The 16,641-nt window shown below is 39.8% G+C and overlaps 1 protein-coding gene across 1 annotated transcript in view; it reads right to left on the reverse strand.

Moving 5' to 3' along the window:
- Positions 1 to 16,641, reverse strand: part of LOC136876493 (structural maintenance of chromosomes protein 6) — a 271,830-nt gene that overhangs the window by 143,972 nt on the left and 111,217 nt on the right. The window contains exon 10 of the mRNA XM_067150494.2: positions 6,165 to 6,308. Within this exon, the coding sequence (XP_067006595.2) occupies positions 6,165 to 6,308 (144 nt within the window). The remainder of the gene's footprint in view (positions 1 to 6,164; positions 6,309 to 16,641) is intronic.

Below are 16,641 nucleotides of genomic sequence, written 5' to 3' on the forward strand. Positions count from 1 at the left end.
TCACCTCTTACAACAGGAAGGGGATACCGTAGATGTATTCTTCATCAGTGTCCCCCTCTCACAGGAGGTTGTAAAATTATGGAACGGTTGTTATCATGTAAATTTATAGCGAGAAGTTTTATCATTTCTCTACTGGCGCTTGAAGTATGTTTTCATCATACATATAGCCTAGTACAGTTAAGATAGGATCGGTGACGCTGTTTGAATAGGAAAACTGGAATGTTTGCAACAAAATGCGATCGATCATCTTCGGTACGGTATAGTTTCCTTGCTATGTGCATTTGGGAGCTCTCTCGTCGAAAGCGATGTTGGAGTTGATTAGTAATACCCATCAACTGCTGTTTTCTCCAGAAAATTCAAACTGAAAGAGGATAACATGTTTTTGTAACAAGTGCGCAAATAAGGGGTTGATATCAGTTGATAACTCGTTAAAAATAAAGGCTGAAATAAACGATCCCTTAATTGCAATGTTATATACTGAAATTTGTTGTGATTATTGGGATTTGATTATTTGGACTCGGAAGACGGCGATGAATTGTGTATGTAAAGTGTTTGTTCAATTGTTTTTGGTTTTTGTTGGTTTTGGTTTTCCTCAGTATGTGAATTTTGGAATTGTTTAATTTGTTTGAAGTCGATATGATTTTGAAATTATTTGATTGTCATGGTAATTCTGGTGCATCCTGTACCACACGCGCCACATCGGCGTGGGAGATTTCCGGTTTCGTAAAGTTGCACCAATTTCGTAATTTTTCTAGAGGCTTCCTGAATGTTCCTTGTCAGCACTATTTTTTCTGCGCTCCTATTGGAGAAAATAAAAGGAAATGTGATTGGTAGGTGAAGGAAATCATCGTACGCTCATTGGCCGTGGTAATATTTCATAATTTCCGGGGAGAAGCGTTGTCGCTGGAGCTTTGCTCTGCGAGGGCGTCTTTTCTGTTTGACCACTGAAGGGAACGGTCACCTTCCAAGGCACGGGTCTTCTTGGCCCCGCCATCCGGTAAGCACTGATTAATATTTTTTAACTTTTCTGGTATTCAGTTTCAGATGTAGTGTTTCATTTTATTTATCTTGCCGGAGCGTACCCGTGTTTCCTTCTGCTTCCAAATGTTATAATTATGACTTAGCCGTTTCGGTAAGTCGCCTCACTTTGTTTAGAGATAGTTCCCGTTTGTTGTTTTGTAAATTAATTGTTATACGCCTTTCGAAGTAATCTTTATCAGTAATATTTTTCTCGGGACTATCTCATTAAGTCCGCTTCATCATGGAATATTCATCTTTAGGTCGGGTACCCTTTCTCAGAAGTGTTTTTGAGGGGGCTACCCACTGAAGATGCTCTGCTCCATGATTATACGTAAATTATTTTTCCTCCTTTGATGTATCTCTTCAGTTTAGTATAACGTTACCTTCCTTTTATTTATTTCAAACTGTTTTGGGTTTTTAAAGGTAACGCCACGACAGTGGAACGTCATGTGTGATGTTCCGGTGTAAAATAAATTTAATTACTAAATGCTACCCTCATGTAAATTGTAATGGTTGTTGAAATTATGCCGTCATTATTTTAATTGTATCTTGGTTATTGCTTTATATATGAAATCGAATCTAACTTGTTAAGTAAAGTTTAGGATTACATTGACTTCGCTTCTTCAGTGTTACCAATACCTTCCACCGCCTGGATATGGTTCCCAGCCGCTTCCCGGTTATCCTTTCTTAATAGTCATGTTGGTTAAACTGTTTGTTTATTTCCTGTGATTAATGTGCTTGCATTACGGATTACGGTAGTAATGCTTTCACCATAAGTACTGTACACTAGGCATGTAAACATGTACGAAATTAAATTTGCAAGCACATTAATCACAGGAAATAAACAAACAGTTTAACCAACATGACTATTAAGAAAGGATAACCGGGAAGCGGCTGGGAACCATATCCAGGCGGTGGAAGGTATTGGTAACACTGAAGAAGCGAAGTCAATGTAATCCTAAACTTTACTTAACAAGTTAGATTCGATTTCATATATAAAGCAATAACCAAGATACAATTAAAATAATGACGGCATAATTTCAACAACCATTACAATTTACATGAGGGTAGCATTTAGTAATTAAATTTATTTTACACCGGAACATCACACATGACGTTCCACTGTCGTGGCGTTACCTTTAAAAACCCAAAACAGTTTGAAATAAATAAAAGGAAGGTAACGTTATACTAAACTGAAGAGATACATCAAAGGAGGAAAAATAATTTACGTATAATCATGGAGCAGAGCATCTTCAGTGGGTAGCCCCCTCAAAAACACTTCTGAGAAAGGGTACCCGACCTACAGATGAATATTCCATGATGAAGCGGACTTAATGAGATAGTCCCGAGAAAAATATTACTGATAAAGATTACTTCGAAAGGCGTATAACAATTAATTTACAAAACAACAAACGGGAACTATCTCTAAACAAAGTGAGGCGACTTACCGAAACGGCTAAGTCATAATTATAACATTTGGAAGCAGAAGGAAACACGGGTACGCTCCGGCAAGATAAATAAAATGAAACACTACATCTGAAACTGAATACCAGAAAAGTTAAAAAATATTAATCAGTGCTTACCGGATGGCGGGGCCAAGAAGACCCGTGCCTTGGAAGGTGACCGTTCCCTTCAGTGGTCAAACAGAAAAGACGCCCTCGCAGAGCAAAGCTCCAGCGACAACGCTTCTCCCCGGAAATTATGAAATATTACCACGGCCAATGAGCATACGATGATTTCCTTCACCTACCAATCACATTTCCTTTTATTTTCTCCAATAGGAGCGCAGAAAAAATAGTGCTGACAAGGAACATTCAGGAAGCCTCTAGAAAAATTACGAAATTGGTGCAACTTTACGAAACCGGAAATCTCCCACGCCGATGTGGCGCGTGTGGTACAGGATGCACCAGAATTACCATGACAATCAAATAATTTCAAAATCATATCGACTTCAAACAAATTAAACAATTCCAAAATTCACATACTGAGGAAAACCAAAACCAACAAAAACCAAAAACAATTGAACAAACACTTTACATACACAATTCATCGCCGTCTTCCGAGTCCAAATAATCAAATCCCAATAATCACAACAAAATTAAGTAAGAATGTGAAACATCTCATGATATGGCAGGGTACCTCACTGATTTCAGAGGATAGTTTGTATTTTCTCGCGTCTAATTAAATTTCGGAAAGGCGAAATCTGAGACGGATTGTCAATAGTGACAGACGGGCAACCGTGCAACAAATCACGGCTCAATTCAACACAGGCTGTGCTAGACATATCTCCCAGTGGACAATCTCTAGGAATATGGGTTCTATGGGGTATGGGAGCCGGCGCCACACACGGGTGCCACTGTTAACCCAACGTCATCGGGCACAACGACACGCATATGTCGCCAGTCACCAGGGATGGACACTGGAACAATGCTGTAACGTGATATGGCAGGACAAATCACGATTTCAACTGCACCATGCCGATGGGAGGCACCATGTATGGCGCAGACCACACAAAGCGATGGATCCCGCCTGCCTCAAAGGTGCGGTCCAGGGTGCTGGTGTCTCTATGATCTGGGGTGCAATTTCCTGGTATGGAATGGGCCCCCTAGTTGTTCTGGAAGAGACTTTGAATGGTATGCGGTATGTTGAGCTGCTCGGAGACCATCTCCACCTATTTTTGGCCTTCCAGCGCCCAGACGGTTCTGCAGTGTTTCAAGATGATAACGCGTCGTCACATCGCTCCCACGTCGCCCGGGAATAATTCCAGGAATATGCAGCGGAGGTCCAACGACTGCCATGGCCACCCAGGAGCCCCGATATGAACCTTATTGAGCATATTTGGGATGTCCCAGAACGCAGGTTCCGTGCCATGGATACTGCACCCACGAACAGACCAGCATTGGCAGCCGCTCTGCAAACGATTTGGTGTCAGCTGCGTCCAGAAGACTACCAGGGACTTGTCGACTCACTTCTGCGGCGTTTCACTGCAGTTCGCAGGGCCAGAGAAGGCCCCAGACGCTATTAGGTGACTATCCCATGACATTTGCTAAGTCAGTGTAGTTCGTGGACCTTAAAAGTCTGCGATCAGGCCTATGCCTCGCTAGCCACTGAAGTTGGCCGAATCCAGCAAGCGAGCCGTGCATGTAGCGGCATCCAGTTATATCTGATACTGAGTGAAAGTAACAGTTTTATAGCAAGCAAGAATATTTTCCTGATGGATCGTCGTGTTGTTGAGACATGTGGAATAGGTATTGCCGGCAAATTTTCAACGGGTTCTCTTCTATATTATAATGCCTATTTTAAGTTAATGGTTATTCCACCCGTGGAAATAAAAAATAATTGTGCACCCGCAAAAAAATACGGTATAACTAAAGCCAAAAATCACGTCTAAATATAGTCTAAAAATGCGTACTGTACACGAAAGGCAATCATATGATTTTACAAAGCACTTTTTAAGCCTGATTTACATTTTTGAAGGAAAAAGTGGGGGTCGTCTTGGATTCGGAGAAATATGGTACTGTATTATAATTTTTTCAGAATGAAATTAAACACACACTTTCACGTAGTATCAATTTTGAAAAATATTAAACGAGTAAGCAATAATGTGGATATTATGCGCGAAAACACAAGTTTTGAACAAACTGATTCCCATTTCATACCGATTTGAATGTGTATGGGGGTTTTCCTGACTTTCACAAAAATCGGACAGAACGACAATCCGCTATAGCAAGTACATTTTTCACTGTTACAAATTCTTGCTATAACGGACTTCTACTGTATTATGGTGGTTGTGTATTCATTTAGTTAAAGTTGGTAGTTAAGATAATGTAGAAAGCTGGGTAGAGTCTGAATTGAAGCTGATAGATGATGTTGAAGTGCAGTCAAAATGACCTGTTTGGGGGTAGAACTGTTAGTGGGGATGCTGCTGGTAAAAGTTTCATTTTTATTTCAATGTGCTTTATGTGACACCGACACAGACAGGTGTTATGGCAACAATGGGATACGAAAGGGCCAGCATGGGAAAGAAGTGACCGTGGCCTTAATTGAAGTACAGCATTCGCCTGGAGTGAAAATGGGAAAACACAGAAAACCATCTTCAGGGCTGCCGACAGTGCGGGCGAACACATTATTTCTAGAATGCTAGCTGGCCTGGTGAAAGTAATGCTAGGTGTCAGCAGCTGGCAGGTTTTACAGTGATTGTTTTTACAAGGGAAAGAGATAGAAAGAATGGAGGTTGGTGTGGTACATAGAAAATGAGAATATTTTCAAATTTTGGCGAGTGCCTGAATGTTACTGAGGGTCTTTTTGGAAGAAGATCATAGGTGTGAGGGGTGAGAATGAGAAAATTTAATGCTTTGATTGATTTCGTGAAATCCAGGATGATATGTGGTTTTGAAGGGTACTAGGTTTGGTTGCCTGGAGGGTCTGGGGACAGAGTTCAAGGCCTGGAAAAGCTGGTGGTCAACCAATTTGGTAGAGTAATCCCTAGCAGTGAAAGCCTTCCTCAGATTGTCACTGTAAGAAGCATGGGCCTTAGGGATTGAAAAATTTGTTTGTCCTGATGGCAAGGCTGAATGGTAGTGATTGTTTTGCGTGATAAGGGTGAAAACTGCTGTAGTAGACATTATGTTTATGATTAGTTGAATTGATGTCCACAAAGGTATCGATTCTGCTATCATGGAGGTGGAAGTCAATGTCGAGGAAAACGAGGAGAGAGATCTGCAAAGCAAAATCGACACGGTACTTAAGAGTTGAGGCAGCGCAGGAATGAGTGCTGTGGGTTTGGAATATGGTTCCACAGGAGAAAAATATCATCATGAATCTCCACAAGACTACGGGGAGGACAGGCTCAAGAGCAAGAAAATTATTTTTCAGTTAAATGTTACGTGCCCTTAATTCACAAGCATCACAAAGATATGGAGCTGAAGCCACCTCCTTGATAAAATTATTACTGTGATGAAGAAATATGGACAGCCATATTTTCTCTCCAGTCATCTAACAAAATCTAAATTACAAGCCACGTTAGATATTAACTATAATAAACAAAGCCACCCAAGTCCTTAAAACAGATCTAAATACAGGTACTTTATGATTGCCCATTTTCTACTTCTCAAACAATCTAATGTACTATTTACCAAAATTACCTATAGGTCCAACAGGTCTACGGTGAAACTTTCTCTGGCGATCTGCATTGTCAATCATTTCATTGAGACGCGGCATCCATGAACCAAATACAGACAGACTATGAGATTCACTCTGTAGTTGTTTAATCCGTCTCACTCTATCATCTGAAAAATGAAGAACATTTCTAACTTAATAATCGCACTTGATGAAAATAAACAAACCGAATAAAAATGGATGCAAGTTCTATTGAATTATCATTTGGCTGGTTATCAGACTGGTGGGCCATGCCTAATAATTAATTTTCAACAGTAACAAATATACACTGATCATCATCACCATCATCACAGCAGTACCCAATAAGCACATGGATTTGGAAAGAAAAGAAATGTTGCATTATATTACTACTACAAGTTTCTACATTGAATATCTCAAGAACCGACCGACCGACCAATAATTTGAATTTAGGAATGTCGTCCATGTAGTACGTTCCTTATCAATTGCTTACCTGGTCCATTCTTGAACGATTTCAACAAACTTGCAAATTTTTCAAACATTTCCCTTGATAAATTATTCCAACCCCTAATTCCACTTCCTATAAAATGATTAACTGCCCCAATATGTCCTCCTGAATTCCAGCTTTATCTTCCCACTATGATCTTTTCTACCTTTAGAAGCTTCACTCATTTTATTCACCTAGTACAGTCCCTTCACGTCGTCTTCCCACTGACAGCTCAGAACATCCCGCTTAGTTGAATATCTCGTCTCCATACTCCCAGGTCTTCCCAGCCCGAAGTTTGGAACATTTTCGTAACAATACTCTTTAGTTGGAAATCACTGTTTTTCTTTGGATTCTTCCTATTTCTCGTATCAAGTAATCCTGGCGTGGGTCCTGTTGTGTCGAAATGAAAGGATTATAATCTATCAACAATAAAAAAACCTAATAAGTCTGTCAGTACACAATGTACTGTAGTAGAACAAAGGTTTCTGATGATTGAAGAACTTTCAGTGGAAAAATAACTGAGTATGAACACAGGTGCACAAAACTTGACATAGTTGGAAAAGAAAAACACAAAGCAATAAACTGTACAGACTTAACTGTTCAAGTCGGTTCGACGTGTACGTGTACGGACCTGCAAAACATAAGCCAAGAGCGGTTTGATGTATACCTGTATGGACTAGGCTAGTGATTTTTAGATGTACATCTACGTGCCATCAGCTTGAGCTGTGACGTAGACCAGCAAGCCGGTCGCTCGCTGGAAGCGTCCTCATAAGCTGGCTCAGCAAGGGGTGTCCCAGGAGACTCGCGCGGTATGCAGAGTTTAAAACAGGCACCACAACAGGTCCCATATGCAGAAACATACTCTCATTGATGGTCCTACAAGAGACTTATACGCCATCTCCTTTACATCCTTACTGCAACCCCTAAATACTGTAAAACCATATGAAGAAATCTGTAACCTTTATTTATAACCTTGTTTATACAGTATGTAATTTCCCCAAAGATCTTTCCTCATATTAACCCCTAAGTACCTACAGTGATCCTCGTGAGGTACTGCCACCTCATCAACATCAAAATTAAACCCAAGAGGACTTTTCCTCTTGGCGAAACTTACAGCCTGACTTTTCATTTCGTTTACTATTGTACCACTGTCTGCTGTCCACCTCACAACAATGGTGAAGTCTTTTTGCAGTAGCTCACAATCCTGTATCTTATTTACTACTCTATACAGTAAAACATCAGCAAAAAGCCTTATCAGTAATTCCAGTTCTTTATATCCGGTGATCCATTTGAGATGTCCGAAAAGTAAAAAAAACACCCTAACACAATATACTAGAAACTATTCAAATTTATTGTCTGTTAGGACCATTTTCTCCAAATCAAGTAAAACCTGGTAAAATTAAATCCATTTAACTTTAGTACCTAGTTTAAACCTGCGTCCATTTTCTCCACCAATTTCTGAAACTTGTTTAATTTAAACGACAGCTAGCTTGTTTAAACTAATGATGTCACGTCTGGTCAGGTCAAGTGTTGGCTGCACTAAAAGAATAGTCGAAGGCATGGTCGATTGGAATTGGCTAATGAGAGCCAAGTAATTCAATGACCGACATTTTTGTATTGATATCAGCTGTTTGTGCGAATTAATGCTATCGTACCTAGTGAATAAAGTAGAAATTCAGCGGGATATTAGCTCTCCTCGTAGGATTTCCCACCATGGCACTTCTGTCGTAATTCGAGAATTATGACCTGAATTTTTATCTTCAAGAAATAGCGCACTGTGCATATATGTTTTTCATTTGTTTCCGGTATTGCACTTTTTACTATTTTGCTCTTCACAATTGTATTTTACGTCAACTGTTCTAAAAAATCTACAAGATCCTAGTTACATATTTAAATTATATTGAATTGTATTATATATATATATATATATATGTACATTTTCGTGACCGAAGCAAATACTGGATCATTAAGCTATTCATCGAGTTCCGTCGGCGTTTGAAAGCACAGTGCCTGGCGTTGAATATGTCACGCTGATCTTCGGGAGCTGGCAATTTACTTCAATCGAGCTACTTGTCTTTGGCTTCTGCACGATATTGGATCTTCATATTTGTTGGACTGTGTTGTGACTTCGCGCCTGATAGTGTATGCAAGCTGGCTCGTTTAACTGTTCTCCGCTTCTCGTAAACATTATGAGACAATGCCGAACTTTGCGTGTGCTATGCTGCTGTTCAGAAGATTGCGCCTTGCTTCTTTTAAGTGACTTACTTTCTACTTCTTCTGAATTTTACAGTGCCTATCCCCGTTGTTTTATATTGCCTCTTCAACTGTTTTTGTGGGGACTTCATCTTTAATTTCTTTCTTACCTATGCATTGTTTTTTTGCGTTTTATTCGGCCGATGATGACCCAGATTGGAGTCAAAACTGGTACTGCTTCCGCTTATAATTAAACAGGAATGTAACACTACATTTCGTATTTATTTGTATTGAATAGGTTGAACTACCTTATTTATTATTTCAATTTAACTGGGAGAGTAAAGCTTGCCATTTTGTTATTTAGATGAAAGCAAGATACCTCAGTTTTGCTGGTGTTTGGTTGAAGTCTCCATTTCCGAAAATATTCACAAAGAATGGAAAGGTCATCAGTTAAAATGTTCTCCATTTCTTTCAGGTTACTATGACTTGTAATTAAAGCTATATCATCAGCATAGCAAAATTTTCTAGATTTCGTTGGTGGCAAATCTGATACATACAGATTGCTAATTTTTTAATTTATTTTTTGCTAGTTGCTTTACGTCACACCGACACAGATACGTCTTATGGCGACGATGGGACAGGGAAGGCCTAGGAGTGGGAAGGAAGCGGCCGTGGCCTTAATTAACACATGGGTGACGGGCCCCGAGAAATCTCGTAGTACGCTCGCCAGCGCTAGGTGACGGGCCCCGAGAAATCTTGGTTTTATTCACGACATTGTTTTCGGTCTTCCTGTGACATCTCTTGACCATATCTTGAACTATTTTGGACGTGCACGTTGAGTAGAATAAATCATAGATGTATATCTGCCGCTTTTCTTTTACTCATGGCCTCTTCTATTCTTTGATTTAGTTTCGAAACATCGACTTTCTTTCTGCCGGTTCAGTCAAAGCCCGCGGAATACGGTGTTAGCTGACGACGATATTTAGAAGAATTATATGCCGATAATCGTTCAAATGGAAATAGTCTAATGAATTAGTGGAACCTGAATGTGAGAGTGATAGTGGAAGTGATATTCAAGCCTCTACAGGCCGTAATTTACCTAGTGAACTTACTTATTCAAGTGATTCTGACGACGACAACGATGTAAAAATTAATGATATGTTAGGAATTGACGCTGAAGATGGTTTTGAAAGGGCAGATCCACTACTACTAGGGGCATTGGAGAGTACCCATACCAACTTTAAAGATAAAATATTGACTGGTTTAATATTTAAGTAAATTTTTATAATCAAGTGCACCCTAGTATGCTTAGTAGAAAAATGTCCGGTCCACAGGCTATGTGACAAGCTCAAGCATCCGGTCAGCAATGTGTTAAGGTACAGCCCCAGCATTTGGTGTGAAAATGGAAAACCACGGAAAACCATTTTCAGGGCTGCCAACAGTGGGGTTCGAACCTACTATCTCCCGAATACTGGATACTGGCCCCACTTAAGCGACTGCAGCTATTGAGGATAATAAGAAAACTTAAAACGGTCCATACAGATACGGTACATACAACAGTGGGGTTCGAACTTACTATCTCCCGAATACTGGATACTGGCCCCATTTAAGCGACTGCAGCTATTGAGGATGATAGGAAAACTTAAAACGGTCCATACAGATACGGTACATACAGATTGATTTTTTTTTTTTTTTTTTTTTTTTGCTAGGGGCTTCACGTCGCACCGACACAGATAGGTCTCATGGCGATGATGGGATGGGAAAGGCCTAGAAGTTGGAAGGAAGCGGCCGTGGCCTTAATTAAGGTACAGCCCCAGCATTTGCCTGGTATGAAAATGGGAAACCACGGAAAACCATCTTCAGGGCTGCCGATAGTGGGATTCGAACCTACTATCTCCCGGATGCAAGCTCACAGCCGCGCGCCTCTACGCGCACGGCCAACTCGCCCGGTCATACAGATTGAACAGGAGAGGAGCCAAGACTGATCCTTGAGGGAGACCATTATTCAATCTTCTCAGCTTGCTAGTCTTATTCCCTAAAACAACCTGAAAGAGTCTATTATTAAGCAGTACCATGGTTTTGCATGATAGTACCTGAAGAAGTTTATACAGCAGCCCTTCCCGCCAAACCGTGTCATAAGCAACAGAAAGATAATGATGATAAATAAATAAATAAATAAATAAATAAATAAATAAATAAATAAATAAATAAATAAATAAATAAATAAAAAAAACAGCAGAGGTTTTCAACTGTTGCTGAAAGCCTGCTTCTATGCATGTTGTGAGTGCAAGGACTTGGTCACAACAGCTACGATTCTGCCTAAAACCAGCTTGGTCAATAGGAATATATTGATTAATTACAATGCTAATTCTGTTGAATAGTAGTCTTTCAAGGAGTTTATTGCAACAACTGAGGAGAGTGATTGGTCTGTAGCTTTGTGGTATATCTTTTGGTTTGCCCGGTTTCAATATGGCAAAGATTTTAGTCTTCTTGAACTCCTTAGGAAGAATACCTGTCTGAAGTATGTGGGTAAACCACCTTCTCGCATTCTGTCTTATATTTACGATAAATTCAGGATGTATTCCATCAAAACCTGGTGCCTTACCAACTTTCATGTCCTTTAATGCTGGATCAACCTCATCAATCGTGAAGGCTTCAGAGTACTCGGAAGAGGTTGGAGAGGTACGTTTAAGCATCCTTGCGTTCTTTTTCACCATTTTTGTATGCTTTTTATCTTTAGTAACACTTGAAGTTAAAACTATATGGGAGGCTATTTTGTTTGGTGAGATAGTTGACTTCTTTCTAACTCCTCTTGAGCTTCCTCCAAGTTTCCTCAGTAGGCTCCAGGCTTCTCTACTGGAATGCGAGAAATCCAAGTTACTGTTTCTGTCCATTTCTGTCTACGATTTTCATCCAGACTCCGTAATAGCTCCTTACTAGTCGTATGGGCACCTGTTTCAAGAAATTTTTTGTATAGGGCCTCGCTCTGTTCACTCCAACCAGGAACGTATTCTTTCTTGTAGCCTTTTGGAATGTGCTGTTTGGCTACAGATTTCACAAGCCCTACAAATCTCTGATAATTATTGCTGGTTGCAGGAATCCATCTGATGCATTTGTGCAGCTCTTCAGAGAATTTCGTCCAGTTTGCCTTTTTAAAGTTCCAGCGCGGGCGTGGGAAAGACGTAATTAAGGGAACATAGATGTCCATCTCAAGGAAGACTGATCTGTGTTGACTGTTTGGGAAGTCCCCCAAAACTTCTCTCATCATGGGTAGAGGGTTGCCTACAGAGTCACATGTGACGAGACAGGGGTTTGGGTTGGACTCTCGCTTCCAAGCAGCAGATCTAGATGTGCTTTTGTCTTTTGCATCAAATATAAGATGTACATTTTGGTCTTCTGACCATTCTACTAAAGCTATGCTGCAATCATCGTTTCTTGCATATTTCCAAGTTTCATGATGTCTGTTGAAGTCGCCAGCACAGATAGTTGGATGATTTGCATCTGGGGTTGGCCAGCAGGTGGCTGGAAGTTTGTAGATATTTACGATGGTTACATCTTGCAGTTTTATTGTTACAGTATGAATATTATTAATTATGTAAAATGAGATGAATTCAACCTGCTCCAAGTTGTTACGGGCATATGTAGCAATACCATATACATTGTCAAAAGTAGCACCAATAATACTATAACCATGAATCTTCTCTCTCTTGCTAAGCTCATCTTGTGTAGCAGCACGTGTTTCTTGAATGAGTACCAGAACAATGTCATTATTACGTAGCAATTTTGACAAAACGTTACATTAGATCTACTGATACCTTCAATATTCAGTTGGCAAATTTTAATACCATGTCCAAGCTTTTGAGTCAATTGGCTCTTAAAAGAGCCGTTGAGTGGATTACTTCATACAGTTTGCACATTTGTTGGGAGATCTTTAGAATTTAGGTCCAGCAGCCAATATTGTTGCTTCCTTAGCACCACCCGGGGTCACATGTAGGGCATTTTAAGGTTAACCTACAGACATGAAGCAACAGTATACCCCTGAAATTCAAGTAAAAACATTCCAAGCATGCTCAAGATTTATCTCCTATTAGAATTCATCGCCCTCGGCCGGAATCAATGTCGCAAACCTCGGATCCAGCAGACAGACCAGTGAGGATATATTATTTGGAGATGTATTACTTGATTCTATACTCATTTATAACATAACCTAGTTTGCAGTATGTAGTACTGTATGCATAATAATCTTCTCCCTATAGCACTAATATATCTATTGCTGGCATGATGGCAATAGTTAGGATGAAACATTCTTAACTATAATTTATTTTATTACTAGTTTACTAGCAAGCATGAAACACGCTATTATTTTTCTGATCCCATAAATATTTATTGAATATAGTTTATATTTTCTTAAGAGCAGTTGCCTTAAATATGACAAAACAAACACATTATGTAAGTCGTTCAATATTTGATCTGATTCCGAAAATTCTGATCACTAGAAAATAAAGCTGTGGTACTGTACTTACTCTCCAGCAATGTAGTTTTCATCATTTCAGTATTTCTCTGCTGAGTGGAACTCGTTCAGTCTACAGCATGACAGTTATTCAACATTTTCCGAGTTAGCCTATCAAGAATAGGTTCGAAGAACTTGGAAAATATCAGATTGGTTATCTGAGCGCGATCACAGTTGGGACATTTAAATATTTCATTAAACGTCGGGGCTGCAAATGACAAGAATGTTTCCGAGTTATTTTCCCTTCACAATTTATTTTGTGCTCCGTCTGTCTGTTAGGTCATCAGCCCAGAGGCTGACTGTATCCTCAAATAGCACTATCGATGGCGACGCCAAAATGAGGCATACCAGGCAAGATGAGAAGTAAGGTAGTAAATGTATTGTAAATGTAAGGAGTTTACTCAAGGGAAAGGCAAATTTTCTTGAGAAATACCACAAAGCTCCCCGATCTTGATGCTTACTTAAACATTGTGAAGCGATGTCACTAGCACAAGAGATAAACAGGGTGTACATGTGATCTGGATTTCAATAGTTTTGCTAACGGACTTGTTCTTGAAGCTGGATTCCTTATGACCGTATGTCCTTCCTGATGTAAACTACGTCAGGGGTCATAATGAGATGAAATGAATGATGTGATATATGATTGTATGAAGGGAGCACCGTGCTGAGTGGCTCAGTGGCTACAGTCCAAAGTAGTCAGTGGGACGTAGAAATATTCTTCTTCTTGTTATTAGGAATGGGGAGGGTAAAGCCCGGTGTCGACATAGCCTACTGCTATCAGAATAGCACCAAGGGCTCTACTCAGGGCTTAGAGTTACCATCCAACGGACGAATCATCATCAACAGCATCAATGCCCCCACTCCATATAAACACGGGAGAGAGGTTTGGGATTGAATTCAGGATTTTGGCATGCAATCTAGCCATTAGAAACTGGATACCACCACCTCTCCTACCGTGCTGGCCAACATTCTGATGGTAAAAATATTTTTGAGCAACTGGATTCGAACCGTCAAATCACGGTTTCGGAGGATGCTGACCTAACACTTTAACGACCACAGCCATCAGACAACGCACGGAGAGCGGATGTATTACACCACTTATGTATGAATATTTTTATGCTTCACATTATAGTTTTTATACCACCGACAGTATTTTATATAATATTACAAGGAGACTGCAATTTAAGGGCTGTGGTCCCCATTGTTAATGGGAAAAATGCCTGCTGCATAGTATCTTAAAGCAATCAGAATTATTGCTTCTAGCGAATAAGCATTATTTTGTGCAGTTGACGTTTTAAATGAATCATTCTTAGATACAAGACAATCTTTGCTGTTTACTTATGAATTATAAATCCATCAAAAAAACTCCCTTACATCCGATTTTCCAAAATGGTAAACTTTCGTTGGAATGCAGCTTCTTAACCTCACTTGCACATCAAAATTATTTCCTATTTAATCAAAGACTTCAATAAATTCTTCCATTTTTCTAATGCTAATACCATGTTCTAATTTGAGTACTTTTTCTATTTACTGTAAGTACTGCAGTACTGGTAGTCAAAACTAACTCTTCTACTAGGAAAATCACAGGTACGTTAATAAAATGTCAAGAAAGCAGAATATAAATAGCAGTTTAAACCTACAATATAGAAGGTTTAACTTTGAACCAAGTTAAACTTGGTATAAAGTTTAAACCAATGTGGGGAAAGTGAATGTTAGTTTAAACTCAGACTTAAACCCGATTAAAATAAACCTAGTTTAAACACATTTGGAGAAAACGGTCCTTAATGGTACATACATGTGTAGGAGAGTCTGAAGTTTGTGTCTCAACACATTAGCACTCAACATGTCCGCCATTGCGAATACAGCACAGACCATACCTCGAGTCCATGTTGTACCATGTTGAGCGCGGCATTTCTGGAGTGATTTGCGGAAAGGCCGCTGTAACCTTCCTCCACAGGTCAGTTATATTCTGTGGTTTTTGTATATACACTGCTGACTTGACAATAGCCCCACACAAAAAAATCTGGAGGTGTTCAGTCTGGGCTATTAGGAGGCCAGTGGATAGGTCCACCATGGCTGCACCGGTGATCATTGAATATCTGGTTTAATTGTTCCCACACTATGAGAGCCCAATGCGGTGGCGGTGGAGCGCTGTCCTGTTGATAGATAATGGTGCCCAGTATCTTATCTTCCTGTTATTGAGGGAACACTAACTGCTTGATATACCAAAGTAACTGACACCACAAACAATCTTATCCACAAAAAAAAAAAAAAAAGAAGGGGTGGGGCCATAGACTATTTCATGGGCCACACGTTTATCCACAAAAAAAAAAAAAAAAAAAAGAAGTGGTGGGGCCATAGACTATTTCATGGGCCACTTCCTACCACACATTCACTTTACACCTGGCTCTTTTGAGTTCGTACAAGACGTGTACTCTCAGTTCCCCAAATAATGCAGTCATGCTTGTTGACTCGGCCACTCATATGAAATGTGGCTTCGCCCGTGAACATCCACCAATTTAACCACTAACCATCCACTTCCTGCCGCTCACACATCATTAGTAAAATTGAGTCGAGTTCCATAATTTATCTGTGTCAGCGCTTGCATTTGCTGAATACGGTATGCAAACATCTTAAGGTACTGTCTAACAATCCTCTGACATGATGAGTATGGCATGTTCTAATCTGCTGGTGAGCGATGGAGTGCCTTTCATAGACTGAGTCATGGTTTGTCGAATATCTTCCTCTTTGTTTCTATCATGCAGTCCTCCACCTGTGTGAGGCATTACAAATCCATTTTCCAAGAATATGTTGTACCATTTTAAAATGTCTCTGAAAGCTTGCTGGGGGTCTATCACACTCAAAACCTCCCATGCCATACGACACACCCAGCGCGTTGTGATGTAACCCATTTTGTTTTTCGCTTAACAATCGACACACCGAACGCGCTAATTTGTGGTTGCCTCTTGGAGCAGGGTGGAGGTGCATCAGGCTTGTATTTTTTAGTTTTCTATTTTTTAGAAATTTAGCCATCCATTCAAGCACTATTTTATCTAGTCCAAAAGCTTTCGTTTTCATCAGCACTCTCCAATGATCTACCCTATTAAAAACCTTGGACAGGTCAATAGGTCAATAGCAATACCATCCATTAAAGAATATTAACAATGTTTCCATTTACTCCGCTTTTGTGTTAGTCCTGTATTCCTAATCTTTTAACTACCTGTACTTATTATAAATAGAGAAATAAAGAGACTAAGAACGAGGTGCAGACTGGAAAGAAATAGAGTTAGAAATG

Source organism: Anabrus simplex, chromosome 6 (genome assembly GCF_040414725.1).
Source record: "Anabrus simplex isolate iqAnaSimp1 chromosome 6, ASM4041472v1, whole genome shotgun sequence".
In the NCBI taxonomy this organism is placed as follows: domain Eukaryota; kingdom Metazoa; phylum Arthropoda; class Insecta; order Orthoptera; family Tettigoniidae; genus Anabrus; species Anabrus simplex.